The 19,932-nt window shown below is 31.1% G+C and overlaps 1 protein-coding gene across 53 annotated transcripts in view; it reads left to right on the forward strand.

Annotated features, from left to right (window-relative positions):
• The window catches only part of mapk10 (mitogen-activated protein kinase 10), a 141,472-nt gene that overhangs the window by 105,335 nt on the left and 16,205 nt on the right, over window positions 1-19,932 (forward strand). For 23 of the 53 annotated variants that reach the window (XR_012396578.1, XM_068215922.2, XM_073934917.1 and 20 more), the window contains 5 exons: window positions 333-515; window positions 7,842-7,966; window positions 11,389-11,412; window positions 15,295-15,358; window positions 16,423-16,500. Coding sequence is in view for 52 of the 53 variants with exons in the window: in XM_068215922.2 (XP_068072023.1) it covers window positions 333-515; window positions 7,842-7,966; window positions 11,389-11,412; window positions 15,295-15,358; window positions 16,423-16,500 (474 nt within the window). In the remaining variant the exon portion in view is untranslated. Of the gene's footprint in view, window positions 1-332; window positions 516-7,841; window positions 7,967-11,388; window positions 11,413-15,294; window positions 15,359-16,422; window positions 16,529-19,932 lie in introns of all 53 variants that reach the window. The other 30 variants (XM_017352814.4, XM_005161473.6, XM_073934921.1 and 27 more) reach the window with 3 other exon arrangements.

The raw sequence follows: 19,932 nt of genomic DNA on the forward strand, positions 1-19,932 counted from the left end.
TTTCTTTTGCATTTACTTACTACGAATGAAAGCTTTTCCTCCACTCTGCGTCTCATTATGAACCCTCCGAGTGTTTTAACCTCTCCAGATTTAGTGCTTATTATCCTGCAGTCGAAGTGTAATCAAACTTTATGTTATTACCGATGGCATTTTTAGGCTCACAGCACTTGCTTTTATGTTCATCTTGTGTAACCGTGTTAGAATAACCACATTATGTTGTTATCTTGTATTTTACACTCCATGTGAAAGTGAAATATTATACTTTATGTAATGCATAAACAGCCTGAGGGGCTGTACAGGTTTTTTTTTTCCATGACTCCACCCACATCCAGACATCGACCAATGGAATAAGGTTATAGAGCAGCTGGGCACGCCCTCTCCTGAGTTTATGAAGAAGCTGCAGCCGACGGTGCGCAACTATGTGGAGAACAGGCCAAAATACGCCGGTCTGACCTTTCCCAAACTCTTTCCTGACTGCCTGTTCCCTGCAGACTCTGAGCACAACAAACTCAAAGGTATGTCACAGTCGGAGATATCGTGAATTTTTTGTATGTTTGTTTGTTTTCAACATTGAATTTCATGACATGAAGTTCACCAGTCATATTTCACCCCAAACTAAACCCAAATTAAATTTAAGTTTAATAAATAAATATTAATAAATAAATCATTTTAATAAGTAAAAACATTTTAATTTAAATAAAATTTCTACTGTACAACATGTCCCACAGTCTGTTCCAGTTGGATTGAATAACATATTATAATTTAATTTCTTTATCAATTTATTAATTTTTATTTACACTACACTCATATTACAACCAAATAATTGTTATTTATGTATTAACTATAACATCAAACATTTTATTTTATTTTAGTTAAGGTATACAGTTGAAGTCAAAACTATGACCCCTGCTATAAAATGTTTCCCAAGTGATGTTTAACACTGAGAAGATGTTTAGCACATTTTAAAATATATTAGCTAATTTATTTAATTTTTTCTTATTTATGTTTTGGCAAAATGACAGAGCAAAATATTTAAGTAATTATTTTGATAGTTAATATTGTTTATAGCTTAAAGTCCAATTTAGGTTAAGTTGGTTAACTATGCAAGTTACGGAAAAAGTTATTGGACAAGTTCCATGCATGGACATGTATGGGTTTATTCTGTATCTAATCGAAAACGATCATTTTTTAATATTGACCTTCAATTTCCTAACTGCTTTTATTCCAGGCAAACTAAAAGAAATAGTAGAGGGAAACATAATAAATAAATAAATAAATAAATAAATAAATAAATAAATAAATAAATAAAACTATTGTAAAAAAAAATAATAAAAAACATTGTTTATCAAATATTTATTATTAATATATTAAATAATATTTACAATTAAGAAATAAGAAATCTTCCCCCCTCAGGAACAAAAAAAATATTATACAAAATACTTGCTCTATTAAACATCACTACGTAAATAATTGAAAAATAATACAGAACTTCACAGGAGGAATAATAATTCTGCTTCAACAGTACATTAGTTATTTGTATTAATCATACAGTACGCAAAGTTATATACAATTAATAAATGCTGATATTATCTTAACTAATGTTACCATAGCTTATATTAAATGCTGAATGTCACACAAACTGTTGAAACTTCCCTCAAAAAATGTATTATTAAATAACGGTTTACTTGTTAATTTATTATAACATTTGTACATGTATATGAAATGTTATGACTTGCTTTTTCACCAAAAAACTTCCTCCAACCTCATTTAACCCATATCCACATAAAAGTGCACTAATGTCACATCTTTGTATGACTTCAAATTACTACTAGGAGAATTAAATAAATAACCAAATATGGTGAAAGTTAATAACTTCCGTTTGATTCGTCGCTATTTTTATTTGTATTTGTGCTGTTTTCATAGTTTGTCTGAAAGACTCAAGCAATTTTGCTGATTTGTAAGAGGTTTCATTAACTGTGCTGCAAGCAGTAGTTCTCCAGGGAAAGCGAAGGAGAATCCTCAGCCTTTGATATGAAAACAGTGTGCTGGATATTAATGATATGATGAATTTTCCATAATTTGAGGACAAGAGATACTGCTTATCTATCTATCTATCTATCTATCTATCTATCTATCTATCTATCTATCTATCTATCTATCTATCTATCTATCTATCTATCTATCTATCTATCTATCTATCTATCTATCTATCTATCTATCTATCTATCTATCTATCTATCTATCTATCTATCTATCTATCTATCTATCTATCTATCTATCTATCTATCTATCTATCTATCTATCTATCTATCTATCTATCTATCTATCTATCTATCTATCTATCTATCTATCTATCTATCTATCATGCTCAACATAATTGAGTACACCCCATTTAGAAAATGAATATTAATATGTTTTTCTCTGTGAATATAGAGAAATACATTATTCGGTGCAATCTGCTGTAAACAGATTTATTAAACAGATATATTTATTAAAATAATACTTTAGTCATCGAACATCTTTAGAAATAGCAAGATTATTTAAATTCATGTGAAATATCGGGGGGAAAAAATGAGAAACTACAACATTTCAACAATTATTGTTTCTCTTCTCTTGAATTTATTTAATGTTTTTCCCTAACATATCAATTTGGTTGTACTAATTCTGGACCGTCACAAGTTATTTTGTTAAATTAGCTCCCGATTTGGCTTCAGTACTGACTAATTTATCTATCCATTTTCTTTTTAAATTTTAGTTTCACTTTATTGTAGTTTTTGTGTATTTTATTTGACATGTTTTTATTTGCTGTCATTTCATTTCAAATAATTTGTTATATTTATTTATTTCAATCATTTGTTAATTCAATATTAGTTGGTATTTCAGTTTTATTTTGTTGTAGCTTTGGTTTTATTTGACATCATTTCATATTGTCATTTTATTTTATGTCACCATTTCATAAATCCGTGTGCACACTGTTTCACAATTTGACATCAGTTGGCAGTTCGGTTTATTTATTGATTCTGTTTTATTTTCTTTTTGTTGATTTTTTTTCTATTTTATTTACATTATTTTGTCTTTTCCTTCTAACTTAAGTTTAAAATTAGTTTGAAGTAAAATGTGTTTAATAGCAATTAGGCACAAGGCCATCTTTAATAAGTTTAACCTGCCATTTCATCTTTTTATTTTCTAATTTTATAAACTGATTTTAGTTTGCATTTCTGTTTTGTTTCAATACAGTAGTTCATCCCATTTTTATATAATGTTACTTCATATTTTATTACAAACTTTTTTTGACTTTCTGTTTACTTCTGCATACACTGGTAACACTTTATAAATACTTGCACACTATGAATCATTTATTTAGCCTTAGCAAATAGTTAACTAATAATTTATTGATTTATTAACTATTTGTCATTTAGAAGGGATTTAGAAAGCATCAAAAGTCCTCACTTTAGTATAGGTCACAAAACCGCATGAAGTGTGTGTTAATAAAGCATTTATAGACAACCTCAGTAACTATATGCCTGAATAATAAGATATGAAGAGTTTAGATGCAAAAACCTCAACGCCATCTGAATTTTTTTTTTTTTTTTTTTTTTTAAATCAGGCTCCTGTGTGTATGTTCATTAATATCTCTATTATGTCAAAAAATAAGTCTTTTTTTCTGGTCTTTCAAGTAAAATATCTCAACATAAATAAAGGAGGCTGAGGAAAATGTTCATTTTCAATGGATTTTTAGATGGCACTTAAAGGTTTTGGCATCTGAACTCTTCATACATAAATGTAAATTATTTGAATAGTTTATTAATCATTTAACTACTCATTCTTAAATATCTTAAAAACCTGCAGCTACTCTTAAATAAATGCTTTTTAAATAAATAAATAATTCAATACCTAATGTCAAGAATACAGCATTTGTAGTTATAAACTGCTTCATTTATTCATTTTCCTTCAGCTTAGTGCCTTATTTATCAGGAGTCGCCACAGCAGAATGAACCGCCAACTATTCCAGCATATATTTGACGCAGCAGATGCACTTCCAGCCGCAACCCAGTACTGGAAAACATCCATACACACACTCGTACACTACAGCTAATTTTGCTTACTCAATTCAGTTATAGCGTCTTTGGACTGTGGGGGAAACTGGAGCACCCAGAGGAAACCCACGTGAACATGGGGAGAACATGCAAACTCTACATTGAAATGCCAACTGGGCCAGCCGCGACTTCCACCAGCGACCTTCTTGCTGTGAGGCGACCTGCTTACCGCCAAGCCGCCCTAAAAACTGCTTACTAATGTCTATTAATATAGAATTAATGCTTTACAACTGATTAATTAACTATTTGCTTAATTATTCATAGTGTGCAGTCATTACAGAGTGTTACCCGTACACTTAACCAATATAAATGCACAGATTTATTTATGTTAATAGAACAAAAAATTGAGAGCTGTAGAGATTAGCGTCAGCCATTTTGAAGTGGTCCAGCAGAGAGAAAAAAAGAGAGAGAGAAGAGAGATGATGCTGAGAGAGCAGAGAGAAAGAGTCTGACTTTACCAGGCTATTTATAGAGCAAAACAGAAGAGCGAACAGAGGAGGAGGAGAAGAGAAGATAGGGAAGGAAAGGTGAGAGCTGGAGGAAACTGAGCACTGATGATTTCAGTGCCCTTGCAAAATAACAAACACACAGGATAAAATATAAAGACTGTGGCGTCTGAATTATTAGACATTTACATCCGTTCTTAAATAAATAAATTGTATCAAGTTCAAACCAGGCTCATTGGAAATACAGTATGTGCTTCAAAACATACTTCAACACATGTCTGACTGCAATTTCTAGGTAAAATTCATGATATGTTTTTTTTAGTTGTAAATTTGGTCCATTTTCACACATCTGACATCATTTATTGTTGTAATTTTATGTTTTATGTATTTTATATTTTAATATGTTGCTATATTTCATAAATCTGTGTGCATATAGTATTTATTTCACAATTTGATATCCGTTTGCAATTCAGTTTATTTTTTATTTTGTTTTATTTTCATTTTGTGGTTTCATTTTATTTTTTGATTTTATTTATATTTTTTATTTTGTCTTTATTTTATTTATATGTTTTATTTATATGTTATTTATATGACTGCAGTTATAGGTCAAATAAAAGCTACGGGAGTTGTTCCTTTGCACACTATTGATATTTACAAGAACATACTATCGAGGAATAACTGATTATTTCCATGCAGTTCTTTGCAAAGCACCAAATAAACACCACAAAACATCTTAACAATGTCTATGATTTGTTGCTTTACCTACCTATCTACACATGGACATCTTTTCTGTTGTGGTCAGTTTGCTTGGTCGCTTACACTGTACAGTGTTGTTCTTGTGATGCAGAGTGCTTGGGTTCAAGTATAGTGAATCATATTTCCACAAAAGAGAAAAATCAAGATAAAAATCAAGATAAAACCATGTACTGTAGTATGTAAAAGAAAGACGTGTTTCTGAAAATGTACAACAAAACATAAGTAATGTATTTCAAATTTGCAAAGATGTCAACAGGGCCCTCTAGTGGATTTGTTCATTGCAATGAAATGTACCCAAAGTAATGTATTATACATATTTTCTACGAGCCTAGTCTGTGATTGTGCATGCATATTAGTAGCCAAATTAACCAAATATTAGTAAAAACCTATCTATCTATCCATCCATCTATCTATCTATCTATCTATCTATCTATCTATCTATCTATCTATCTATCTATCTATCTATCTATCTATCTATCTATCTATCTATCTATCTATCTATCTATCTATCTATCTATCTATCTATCTATCTATCTATCTATCTATCTCAAAATAATTGAGTACACCCCATTTTGAAAATGAATATTTTTATTCATTTCTCAGTGAATAACGGTCATATATTTGGTGCAATCTGCTCAAAACAGATTTATTAAATGGATATATTTATTAAAATAATTTTAATCATGGAACATCTTTAGAAATACCAAGATTCTTGACCTTATTCTAAAATGCGGAAGTGCGCATGTTTTTGCGATTGTTTTAGAACTTCTGATTCAGTCACCTATGGGAGAAATGACAAGGAATAATAAACGGCAGAAAACGGTCAAACTACTTGCTCTACAAACAAATGTTTGCATGACTATACAGACCATGTAGAATATTATTATTAGAAAATATCAGTTTGCAACTGCAAAAACAGCGAAACGAGCAGTTTTTAATTTCTAAAAATGAATGGAAAAGAATGAGAGCGGAAGTCTTGAGCCAAAAAGATTCAAATGACTGCGCCCGCTCGTTGGCTAAGAATAAGGTGAATACATTTCAATTCATGTAAAATATTGGTGAAAAATGTATCCATTTTCTTTTTAAATTTCAGTTTCACTTTATTGTAGTTTGTCCATTTTATTTTACATCTTTTTTTTTCCTGTGATTTCGTTTCAAATAATTTGATGCATTTTTTTATTTATTTAATTTATTTATTTATTTAAATTCAATTGTTATTTCAATATTTGTGATTTTAGTTAGTATTTCAGTTTTGTTGTAGCTTTGGTTTTATCTATCTATCTATCTATCTATCTATCTATCTATCTATCTATCTATCTATCTATCTATCTATCTATCTATCTATCTATCTATCTATCTATCTATCTATCTATCTATCTATCTATCTTTCTATCTATCTATATATCTATCTATCTATCTATCTATCGGCCAAAAGTGCTTTTGAGCTTTAATTATTTTCCTTTTTGGATTCTCCACGGTACAGTAGAATTTGATATGTTCAATATGTAAAATGCAAGCTTCAATTGAAAACGTTTGCACTGCTCCACTTTTACATATTATGCGCAAAACATATAGCTCATATTCACATTTACATGTTTATTTGCCTTTTAGATTTTTATTTATTTGTATATTTTTTTTCATATGTATTAGTCTTTTCTGTAATTTTTGTAATTTATTCATGTCAAAAATATTTATTTGTTTATGTTTTGCTTGTTATTTATGAAACAATGTGAAATAATTTTATGTATTTGTGAATTTAACACTCACTGAGCATAATAAGTTACAACAAAATTAGTTTAAAACAATTACACTTAAAATAATTTTGAAAACATTTCTAAGGTTTATTTGATTTTTCTTTATGTATTTTTTTTTTATGAATCAATTTTTTTATTTTTATTTAATTTTATATTCAAAATTGTTTTCTATTTATTCTTCCATATGTCATTTTTGTCAAGCACCAATTTACCAAGACACCTTTTTTCATAAATACACGCCTACAGTACAAAATGATTTGATATAGGTGTGTGATATTGCACTGAAAATACTTTTTAGGATTAATCATGCAGTCTGTGTAGATTTATTTGGTAATTGTAATACGTTTCCTTTCAACAGTTAATAAATAAACTACAATGACTGATTTCATGTGCTTGTATATGCAAAAACAAATAGTAAACAATGCAACTATATGCAATTTTCCTTTCTTTACTTTCCTTTCCTTTCATTACTTCATAAATGTAAAATGTTCTATATATTTTATCATGAAACACTGTATCATAGTAAAGCTCAAAGTGTCTTCGTTCCAATGATACCTAATTTTTGATTGTAGCTCACTGGAGTCAAGAACTGTTACTATTTAAAGATAGATAGGTGTAAATCACCATAGTATAATGGTATAATGGCTAACAGAAGTTACTTCCATAATTCCCAAAAGGCATTAATAAGGCACTGGAAAACAATAGATAAAACTGAGTAATTGTGTCTAATGGAGTGCAATGTCCTCATTTTAGAAATGTGTGTGTTTTTTTTTTTTTTTTTTTTGCAGCGAGTCAGGCACGAGACTTGCTGTCAAAGATGCTGATCATTGATCCAGCGAAGCGAATATCAGTGGACGAGGCGCTTCAACACCCCTACATCAACGTGTGGTACGACCCGGCTGAGGTGGAGGCGGTGAGTTGATTCTCCATCAGCTTATAGTTAAAGAGTGAGCGCAGCATGACGCATGTTAACTGAGGCTTACAGTCGTACACTTACCAGAGTAATCAGTTTCTCCATTCATCTGTCCTGTGCTTTTCTGCATGGTTGGGCCAGTGGGGCCAATCATGAGCTTCTCCATCACTCACACCTGATTGGATAAGAGAGGGGAAAAATATATAGTTTTATTGTCACTTTAAAAATGTGCAATTAGCGTCAATGTCAATTAATAATTCCCCTAAATGTACTTAGCTCTATTTATCTATCTATCTATCTATCTATCTATCTATCTATCTATCTATCTATCTATCTATCTATCTATCTAATCTATAGTGGGTATGTAAAGTACTCAGACCCCCTTACATTTTTCACTGTTATATTGCAGTCATTTGCTAGAATAATTTAAATTAATTTTACCCTCATTAATGAACACAGCACCCCATATTGACAGAAAAATACAGAATTGTTTGACATAAACTCATTTGTGCAGATTTATTAAATAAAGAAAAGCTGAATTATCACATGGTCCTAAGTATTCAGACCCTTTGCAGTGACGCTCATATATTTATTTATTTATTTTATTTATCTTTTGGCCTTTTTGCCTTTATTAGATAGGACAGTATTGAGACAGGAAGAGAAGTGGGAGAGAGGGGGTAGGGTAGGGAAATGTCGAGCCGGGATTCGAACTCGCGACGCCCTGACGTGCTATTGCACCATATGGCAGCGTGCTAACCACTAGGCTGTTGCGCCGACGACGCTCATATATTTAACTCAGGTGCTTTCTATTTCTTCCGATCATACTTGGGATGGTACTACACCTTCATTTGTGTCCAGCTGTGTTTGATTATACTGACTGGACTTGATTAGGAAAGCTACTTGATTAAGACCTACAGCTCATAATGCATGTGAGAGCTAATGAGAAACATGAGGTCAAAGGAACTGCCTGAAGAGCTCAGAGACAGAATTGTGGCAAGCCATAGATCTGGCCAAGGTTACAAAAAAAATTTCTGCTGCACTTAACGTTCCCAAGAGCACAGTGGCCTCCATCCTGAAATGGAAGACGTTTGGGCTGCTACTGAGGGGAGAAGAGCCTTGGTGAGAGGTTAAAAAAAAAAAAAAAAAAAAAAGATAATGAAAGCCTGCATGAAGTTTGCTTAAAAAAAAAAAAAAAAAAAAAAAAAAAAAAAAAAAAAAAAAAACACATGAAGGACTCCAAGGTGGTGAGAAATAGGATTCTCTGATCTGATGAAAACAAGGCACTGCTCATCACCTGTCCAATACAGCCCCAACAGTGAAGCATGGTGATGGCGGCATAACGCAGGACGACTGGTTATAATTGAGGGAAAGAAATGTGGCCAAGGATCTCCTTGATGAAAACCTTCTCTAGAGTGCTCAGGACCACAGACTGGGCCAAAGGTTTACCTTCCAACAAGACAATGACCCTAGTACAAGTACACTGCTAAAATAATAAAGAAGTGGCTTCACGACAACACTGTGACTCTTCTTGAATGGCCCAGCCAAAACCCTGATGTAAACCCAATTGGTCATTTTTTGAGAGACCTACAAATGGCTGTCCACCAATGTTTACAATCCAACCGGACAGAACTGGAGAGGATCTGCAAGGAGGAATGGCAGAGGATCCTCAAATCCAGGTGTGAAAACTTGTTGCATCTTTCTCAAAAAGACTCATGGCTGTATTAGATCAAAAGCGTGCTTCTATATACTCAGCAAAGGGTTCTGCACTTTTCTGTCAATATGGCATAGTGTGAGTACATTGATGAGGAAAAATTAACTAAATGATTTGAACTAATGGCTGCAATAAAACAAAGAGTGACAATTTTAAGCTGGTCTGAATACTTTCTGTACCCTTTCTTTCTTTCTTTCTTTCTTTCTTTCTTTCTTTCTTTCTTTCTTTCTTTCTTTCAACATCAATATAAATGTTAACTTTGTTTTAGTCAAATAGCTGGTAATACTGACATATGTTTTTATGGAATCTATTATTAGGCTGGCTTGTGTAGCAAGCCAGACTACTGTTATCCTATTTTTCTTCTGAGACTAAAAAACAAAACGCATCTCCTCCTAGAGCTTTCGAGCTATGACCACCAAACTCACACCAAACCTTCAAACTGGTCTGACTCGGTGTGCTATATCTTTTCCAACTGATCCGACTTTCGGTTTTCTGAAAAACATCCCGGGACCGTCTGAAAAATCCCATTGACTTAACATTGGACCAGACTTTGTGACCTCATAACTCTGCATCAAACTGTCACACAGACTTCTAACTGGGCTCATTTAATTCAGACTACCTAAATGCCAATACCTGATGAGCTTTTAACTTTCTGGCCACGCCCTAGTAACCACTTTTGGGACCCTAGAAACTGTCCCATAGACTTCCATTCAAAAGACTGTCGTTGACTTTACATTGGATCAAACTTTGTGAGCACATAACTCTGCATTAGACTGTCCTACAGACTAATGGCTGAGCTCATTTAACTCAGACAACCAAACTACGAATAACTGACGAGCTTTTAACTTTCTAGCCACTCCCTAACAACCAGATACTGCACTCTAGCAACTGTCCCATAGACTGCCATTATAGAGGCATTGATATTATAGAGAGATTGATATCGCCATGCTGTAGTGTTATAGCAACATGCTAATTATGATTAGCTAAGTACTTTAACATTCTAGAAATGCTTAATATCTATCTATCTATCTATCTATCTATCTATCTATCTATCTATCTATTCATACTTTTTAAAACTGTTTAAACTAAATAAACTATTACCAACAGGCTTTCACAAGCCAGCCTCAAAGTTTGTCTCGACAAACTTTAATAATCTAGTTTGATTTATAATTACATAATACTCTTTCATTATTATTATTATAAATTGTACATGTCAAGTAAACCGTTTGCAATTATTAGCTTGGTTTCCTCCACCATGTTGCATTTGTTCAGTTTGTAAATGTTCATGGTTGATTCTGGGGACCTTCATCAGTTTCAGAGGACACAAGGAGGGATTAAAAAAATAAAAGAAGGTTGTCCTGATCTTTGATCTTTTTATATTTCTGCGTGTCCCCTTTCTGCACGTCTGTACTGTTTCAAAGGGATTTCAGAAGTCTGGTTTTCTTGTTTTAGAGAGTCCCAAGTACAAAACCACAACAGCAACCATGTGAATCAAACAGCATAGCTCGCATTTCTTGTCTGCAATTGTGTGTGTAGATATTAAAAGATGTCATTTTATGTGAACGTACACTACTTTTTTTCCTGCTGATCAAACAAATACTGATATGATATTGAGTATAGCACGTAGTTTGTTTTAATAACCCATGAGCATGGTTATGATTAGTGTGATTGTTTTCTCCTTCTCTCTGGTGTTTCTCTTTCTCTGATGAAGGCCAGGAATCAGCAGATATCGATGGTAAATAAAGACCATTCCACACTTAGGAAACTCAAATCACTCACACACCGACTGATGTCTACAACTCGATAGCAGAAAAAAAAATCATTATAATACATTTGAGCTGATTTGACATTGTTAATATTTGTGTGTTTGTGTTTGTCTGAGTCTCTGTACTGTGTACTAATATCTTAGAATGTATTGAAAGTTATTTAATGAATTATTTTAATAACATTTAGTATTAGAATACACTGCAAAAATGCTTTTCTTAGTGTTTTTGTTTTTTTCAAGTCTGAATATCTAAAAACTTGAGAAGCATTTTCTAGAGTTTTTTACTTAAAGCAGGCAAAATAATCTGCCAATGGGGTAAGCAACATAATCTATTTTTCTCTTTTGGAATAAAAGTATTTTGCTTACCCCATTGGAAGATTATTTTGTCTAGATAATGCTTCTCGATTTAACAATTTTTAGATATTTGGAATAGAAACAAGACAAAAAAATATAATAATAAGCAAGAAAAGATTTTTGCAGTGTTCAATATAGTCGAATGGCGAGTATAGGATTAAACTGTAAATTTAATATAAATGTGCCAAATTAAATTTTCTAACTTAAATTCTCAAAAATTTGTTTGGTGATAATCTTAGTATTAAATAATAATAGTAAAAAAAAAAACTATGACCAAATCTAAAAGACTATAATTGCTATAATTTATAATTGCTTTTGAAATGTATTTTTTGGACTGCTTTTTAAACAGACTCCCTTCATTTTGATTATTTTAATAATATGAGATTTAATATCAGAATAATAAAACACATTTAGATTCAATATTATAAGTGACAATTAAGTAGCCGTCATAAAAAAAATGTCCAAAACTGTTAAAATAACAAACAATCTGCTTACTTTTACACTGTAAATATTGTAATTCTTGTTGCCTTAATTTTTTTAGTTTACTCAAATGAACTTTTCTAGTCATTTAATCAACTACTAATTAAAAATACTGAGTTAAACTTTCTATAACTGCTTGAAACCTGATTAACTTATTATAATAATTTAAAGCAACATAAAAATAGTTGTTTTGACTTTGCCAGTATATTTTTTACTGTGTACATAGACTTACATGGCAAAAAAGCTCACTCATTTTGTGAAATTAAAATATAATAATATAAACAAATTAAATATAATATATAATATAATATAAATTATAATATACAACATAAAATAAAAATTTTATTATTTGTGCACTTTTAAGCAACCCTGCTTTCGCATAATGTTTACTCCAACTTAATTTACTCCACACCAATTTACTCCAACTTAATCTCTCTCTTTTCTGTTTATTTCTCTTATACCTTCCTAAATCTCTAGCTTGTCACAAAACCTAGTGAGCTCCCTAGCTAGACAGCATTTTTGCCAGTGACACCAGGGAATTTGAAACAACAAACCTCATGTGAATAAAAAATGCTCAAAAACACTGCTGAGGCTTTGATTGTTCAAATGATGCACAAAATGCAGTCTAGTTAGGCTGCTTGCTAGGATTTGAGATGCGGCGGTTGTTTCTGTCCCTGTCTTAATCCTAATCCTGACTGCAGACATTACTCTGCATTTCTGTCTTACTAATGCTGGTGTTTGGTCCTTATTTACTACGTTTTTACTGTTGAACATGTCAGCTGCATGTGCCAATGGTTGTAACACTTTGCATTACAGTGTCCATGTTATTTTATATACAACATATACAACAAAAAACTATATAGACAAATCAAAGAGTAATCTCATAGACACCTGTAATTAACATATTAATAACATTACAATATGAACACTGTAATGTAACGTATTAACCGGTTATGCAGGTCCTCATACTGTATATAGTGCTGTTTTCTAATCATGTAATAATAATAATCCTGATGAAATGCATTACAGTACATCGAATAAGTGACTCTGCAGCTGCAGAAATGTGGCAAGCTCTTTTAACATTTATTCCTCATTCCTATTTTCATGTTTTAGCAACAAAATCTATGCCAATAGGTACTATTATGTATAATATAGTATTTTTATAGACACTAATTCTTATTATTTAGGCACTAGTACCTCTAAGATTGTAGTACATATTCATTAGATAGTTGTTACAAGGCCCATACAGAATCTGCGTGCGCAAAAATCAGCCAAATTTTAACCCATCTTTGAGTCTATTTATTTACTTGTGTAAATGTGTGTAAATTTATATTTATTCAGTATTTAAATTATTTTCAGTAATATTATTGACTAGTATGAAAATGTTTATATACTTTATTTACAATACAGTTTGTAAACTAATAGTAGATTTTATGACAGACTTGTTTTGTTTACCAAATATGTGGATCTAATTGGCTTGTAAACATTAACTAAAAGTTAAAAAGTTTTTATAGTTTACTTCATATATTAAGTTTTTAGTTTAAATACTTCCACAATCGTTCTGGATAAATCCACAGATATTTTACAAAATTCTGCTTAAAAATAGCAAACAATGTCCACAGAGTCTGTTATTACTTATTAGTAATAACTAGACAGTCTAGCCAGGATGTATTCTAATAGTTTTCTGCAAGTATCTAATGAATATGTACTCATATTTAATAATTAATAGTTTAAAATGAATAATGTAACTAATGAAAAAGTACTAGTAGTGTATAATATAAAATGAATAACTACCATAATCTAATGGGTGAGTACCAGTCACTAATGGATAAGGACTACTATCCAGAACTACTATCCATTAGATACGACCTGTATCTAATGAACCAATTTCTATAGAATAATTATAACAAGTGCCCAACAAACAAGTACTAGCATAATATAAATGCATACAATATTTAATAGAAGCTTGTATCTAATGAAAGTATCTAAAAGTACTAGTATTTAATAAATATGTAATATAATCTAATGAAGGGGTAAGATAATTTAATGAATAAGTAATATAATTGAAAAAATGAGTACTAGTATCTAATGAATAAGTAATAATCATTAGACAGTAGTACTTACTCATTAAAGATATTACTTATTTATTAGATATTATTCCATATTTATTAGCTACTAGTACTTATTTAGTAAAATATATTACGTTTTATTAATTATTTATCAGATACTAATTATTACCTATCAAATATAAATAATATAATCTAATGAAGAAGTTATAATATATGTGTGTGTGTGTATATATATATATATATATATATATATATATATATATATATATATATATATATATATGCATGTATGTATTTAATGAATACGTACTCTAATCTAATGAATAAGTAATAGTAGTAATTAGTAAGTAGTAGTATCTAATGTATACGCATCTCATCAATTTGCAATACAATTTAATAAATAAGTATTAGTATCTAATGAATCAGAAATATGGTTTGATGAATTAGTAATAATATTTTATGAATATGTAATTTATTGAATGAGTAATATTATCTAAGTATTGAATAAGTATATGAAGAGTATCTAAATAAATAATAGCCTCTAATAAATAAGTACTAGTATCTAATGAATATGTAACCGTATCCTTAAAGTAAGCACAAGTGTGTGATTACTATTACTCAGATTCTAAGTGCTATTAAAATGTCATTAGTCAAGGAACTAATAAATATGAGTAGTAGTATTTAACTAACGAGTACTAGTATGAAAAAAATAGCTAGTAAACAAGTACAGTTTAAGGCTTAATGTTAAAATGGCTTGCCACAATAGACATCCTGTAATTAGACACTACCTATACTGCCTGATTTGTAAAGCATGAATTAAAATACCTTTTCTGTATTTATGGTTAAGGACAAGCAATGATATGTTAACTGAGAAGGCATTTTTCTTGTTTATGATTATGTTGTGGTAATAATTAAACCTGTTCCTTTCTGTCTGTGTCTCATTTCTCAGCCTCCTCCACAGATCTATGATAAACAGCTAGATGAGAGGGAACACTCTATTGATGAATGGAAAGGTAGGTCTTGGTTTGGATCTCTGCGCTTACACAACTCACAAATCATGCATACTGTTTGCACTTAGATGCTTCTATTAAGGTTTCTATCAGCTTAAAGGGACATTTAAAGGCTTAACTAGGTTAATTAGGTTAACTAGGCAGGTTAGGGTAATTAGGTAAGTTATTGTATAACGATTGTTTGTTCTGTAGACTATGGAAAAATATATAGATTAAAATGGCTAATAATTTTAAACTTAAAATGGTTCATAAAAACTAAAAACTGCTTTTTTATTCTAACCGAAATAAAACAAATAAGACTTTCTTCAGAAGAAATAATATTATCAGACATACTGTAAAAATTTCCTTGCTCTGTTAAACATCATTTGGGAAATATAAAAAAAAATTTAATTCGAAGGAGGGCTAATAATTCTGACTTTAACTATATATACACCGCAATAACAAGCAATAATATATCAAACAAAAATAAGAGTACTTATCGTACTACAGGAGTAAGAATGACTAAATTTCATACAGAAATAACAGCGCAATTTGTGCGTTCAAATATTCATGTTTATTTATTTATTTATGATGGCGTGATGACATTTATTTTTATCTTTTTATTTTAGTCTTACATAAAAATGCTGTTTTCAAATGAAGAGTTTGATCAAGGAATTACGAGAACTGAAAGGCTACAGTGCTTCGCGTTTTCTTCATAATTTCTGACTAAAAACTGGAGAAAAGGTGGATTGGATTAATTGTTGGTGAAAGTTTCTGACGAAATATTTTTGACGAAATTCTGAAGTTTTTTGACGAAATTCTGACATGAATTAAAATAGTTTTTTTTTTTTGAGACATGGTGTATATTAGTAGTTGTATTTAAAAAAAACACACACATTATTATTAGTTTTGTATGTGCTGCATCCAAACAAGCACACAGAAAAATACTGATCTAAATCTAAGAGTTCATTTTAACCTTGTCTTGTTTGTTTTTGTCTTTTGGTTTCTAATTACCCAAAAGTGTTTTTGAGTTAATTAGATGTGCAAGCGTGCTCATTTCTCTTCACCTGTTTCTCTCTGCGGCTCAGAGCTCATCTATAAAGAGGTGATGAACTTCGAGGAGAGAACAAAGAATGGTGTGGTGAAGGGACAGCCCTCTCCCTCAGGTACTCTCTGTGCATAAGCTATGCTTCTGTAAGTCAATTTAAAGTGATTTCAGCTGTTTATGAGAAACCCTCCCATTGTGACTGCTTCATTTGTCCCTGTCCCCCCTCTCATCTCGTCCGTGTGACACAAACAGAGTGTTATTACGTGATGGTTTTTCTTGATGTTGTTTAATCTGTGTTATGAAGAGTGGTGTTGTTTGCTGTAGTGTTAATTTAAGATGCTGTAAGCACTTTCTACCACTGTACAAAAAAAAAAAACTCTACTAAACCCCGGCCACAAAGACATTTCAACACTAGCTGGGTTTCCATCACCCTGTGTTAATGCACATTTTGAAGTTTCGCATGAGAAACGAGTGATAAATATGGCAGATTTGGAAAAACAAATCCCTTAAATCGTAAAAGAAAAGATGTACACAGACTCGAGGTGGTTATGGACTTAGGGTTAATGTGTACAATGCGAGATAGAAAAGCATTAAATGAATCACGCAAATATCACACCCACACAACTCATAGATATATACACTAAATATTGCATACGAACCCTGAGCATGCGTCAATATACCGCCGCCACATTTGTACGGTGCATATATATACACATACATATACATATACATATATATATATACGCATATTGTTGCTATTTTTGTTATTATTAGTAGTAAATTGCTAATTAATTTTATTATCAAATTTTCTACCATTTGATTTATATTTGATTATTATATATTTTTTCAATGTGATGTACAAAATTAAGTAATGACATAATATGAATTTTGAAGTTCAAATGGGCTGCAAAAATCAACAAAACAAAACAAAAATTTCAATGTTTGCTAAATTAGTGCTTTATAATAAATGCTTTAAATAGGGGTTCACCTTTAAAACGTTTTAACTTTAGCTGACCATAAATCCGTAATGATATATGATATGATATTTTTAAAATACATGCTTTTATCCTAAATATGGTCTTCTGGAGTTAAAGAAGGCTAACATCCTTATTTTGTTTTATTTATTTATTTATTTTTTTTGCATTGGATGTAATGCTGAAATAGGGGACTGTCCTGAGAAAAATGGGACATCTGATGACCCTTATGGGTCACTAAAACAGGGCCATTCAATATTCTAATTGGGCTACAGCCACCCTGAGCCCCAGTTTAGCACCAGCGTCACAGTTTTTTTTTTTATAGTTTTTTTGTTGTTGTTGTTGTTGTTTTTATTAAAGTTTTTTTAAAATAAAGTATACAAATGACATTTACTCAGAATTTTTACAATCACAAAAAAATGCTGAAAAGAAACAAATAAATAGAAAATAATCATTGATAGAAATTATAATAATAGACAAAAATAGTGGTAGCTTAAAAATAATAATAATAAATAAATAAATAAATAAGAGAAAAATAAAAAATAAAATTAAAGGGGGAAAAAGAAAAAGTAAAGAAACAAATAAACTCTAATATAAAGGCATTAACTACAACAATGATAAAGCCCCTGACAGCCTTTCAAAGATCAAGTATGTACTCTTCAATTAATGCCCAGGTCTGTTAGAAAAGGTCTGATTTTAACTGCCAATCTGCAGTCATTTTCTCAATGTAAATATCTGTTTCAGCTTCTGTGTCCATTCTGTCAAAGTAGATTGGCGGGTCTTCATCCAGTTCACTGTAATTATCTTCCTAGCTGTTATTAATAATATATGTAGTGCAAATAGGTGAGACTTGCGCAATTGATCAGGGGGGAAAGCCATCAAGAAAAAAATATTGGGTGCATTGGCATGTTATATCCTAAAACCTTACTAATCTCCCAGTTAACCTCCTGCCAATACACTTGTATTTTGTGACATTCCCTAAATATGTGAACATAGTTCCCCACTTCTCCACAATCTCTCCAGCATTATGATACTTGCATAGAAGTATTGAATTTGGCGGCCGACCACTAATGGAACTCTGAAAAACCGCAATTTCAGTTTCCAGTTGAACTCCTTCCACATTTGACTGCTTATACCCAGTTTGTGCCTATATGTTCCCACATTTTATTCTCTATTATACCGTTTAACTCTTAATATATCAAAAGAAATTGGGAATTAGAGTCGTCAGATTTATCCTACATTAATTTTCTATTTAAATTGGCTTCATTGTCATCACTGTTTTAGTAAACTGAAAGGAACACAAATTATCGACGAGATAAAGCATAACACAAAGAGGCATTTCCCGCGTCATAGCGCAAATTAATTCTTCAGCCAATCAAGGGCCCACTTCTTCCGTGGGCCTAGCCATTATGTTAATCTGGCCCTGCACACAAACACATGCTTTTGTCAGCAATGGCCATGCAATCACTTATTCATTGATGCAGAAAAGTATGTAAAATTATAATTTTCATAAAATATAAAAATATTTGCATACTGACCACCAGAAAAAAAAAATCCCAATCACAGATATATGTATATATGTTTACATATCTACGGCTCCGGATGGCCAGTCCTCCACCTCACCTTGGTCCCAACATTTATTTCAAAGGAGCCCTACCCTGTACTAAAATGGCGGCTGTATTGACGCATTCCTTCCAATAGACAACAATAACGTAGGCGACATCTAATGTAAATACCTATGCACAAGACTAATAAGTTTTCTTTATTTACTATTTACACACTAGATATGAATGACAAGAACTTCAACTTTAAAACACAGTGGCGCTCGGTGTCATTCCCAAAGCAGTGAACAAATCAGATAATTTAATCATCATTGATCAAATCTGAGATGAATTCAGATTGTGAATTGCCTCTAACGACTTGAAGTAAACGCATTTAAATTTGCATTTAGGAATTTTTAATTAGTTTGCAAATTTGTAAAGATTAACTTTACATTAAGTTGGAAACCCAGCTATTGATTGACAGTAGGACTGCACGATATTGGAAAAATCTAACATTGTGATTTTTTTAATTCTGTGATATATATTGCGATATAAATACAATTTCACTAGATGAGTTGAGTATAAACTATTTGGAAAGAATTGACAATTTTACATTGATTGATTCTATAGAGGAGTGCGTAAAATATAAGAAACAAAATCTACAAGCACAGATAAATACAACAAAATAAAAAAATACAAATTAAATAAACAATGTTTTATAAATAATTCAATAAAGTTTATCAATATTCATGTCAAAGTTACAAAAGGTACAATTTCTTATGCCTGAATGCTTTTAAAACCCTCATACAGTCACAGGCCTCAAAAAACGAACTATGAAACGATAAATTATAATGCAGACTCAACATTACGTATGCACGTGATATCCCTATTGCGAATGATCACATTGCAATATTGATGCTAAAAAGATATATTGTGCAGCCCTAATTGACAGGGAGAAATAGTTTCTGATTGGCTAAAAAAAACAATAGGAGCCTCCTCTAGAGGTTAGATTTTATTTATGGTATACCTAAGAAA

This window comes from Danio rerio, chromosome 21 (genome assembly GCF_049306965.1).
Source record: "Danio rerio strain Tuebingen ecotype United States chromosome 21, GRCz12tu, whole genome shotgun sequence".
NCBI lineage: Eukaryota > Metazoa > Chordata > Actinopteri > Cypriniformes > Danionidae > Danio > Danio rerio.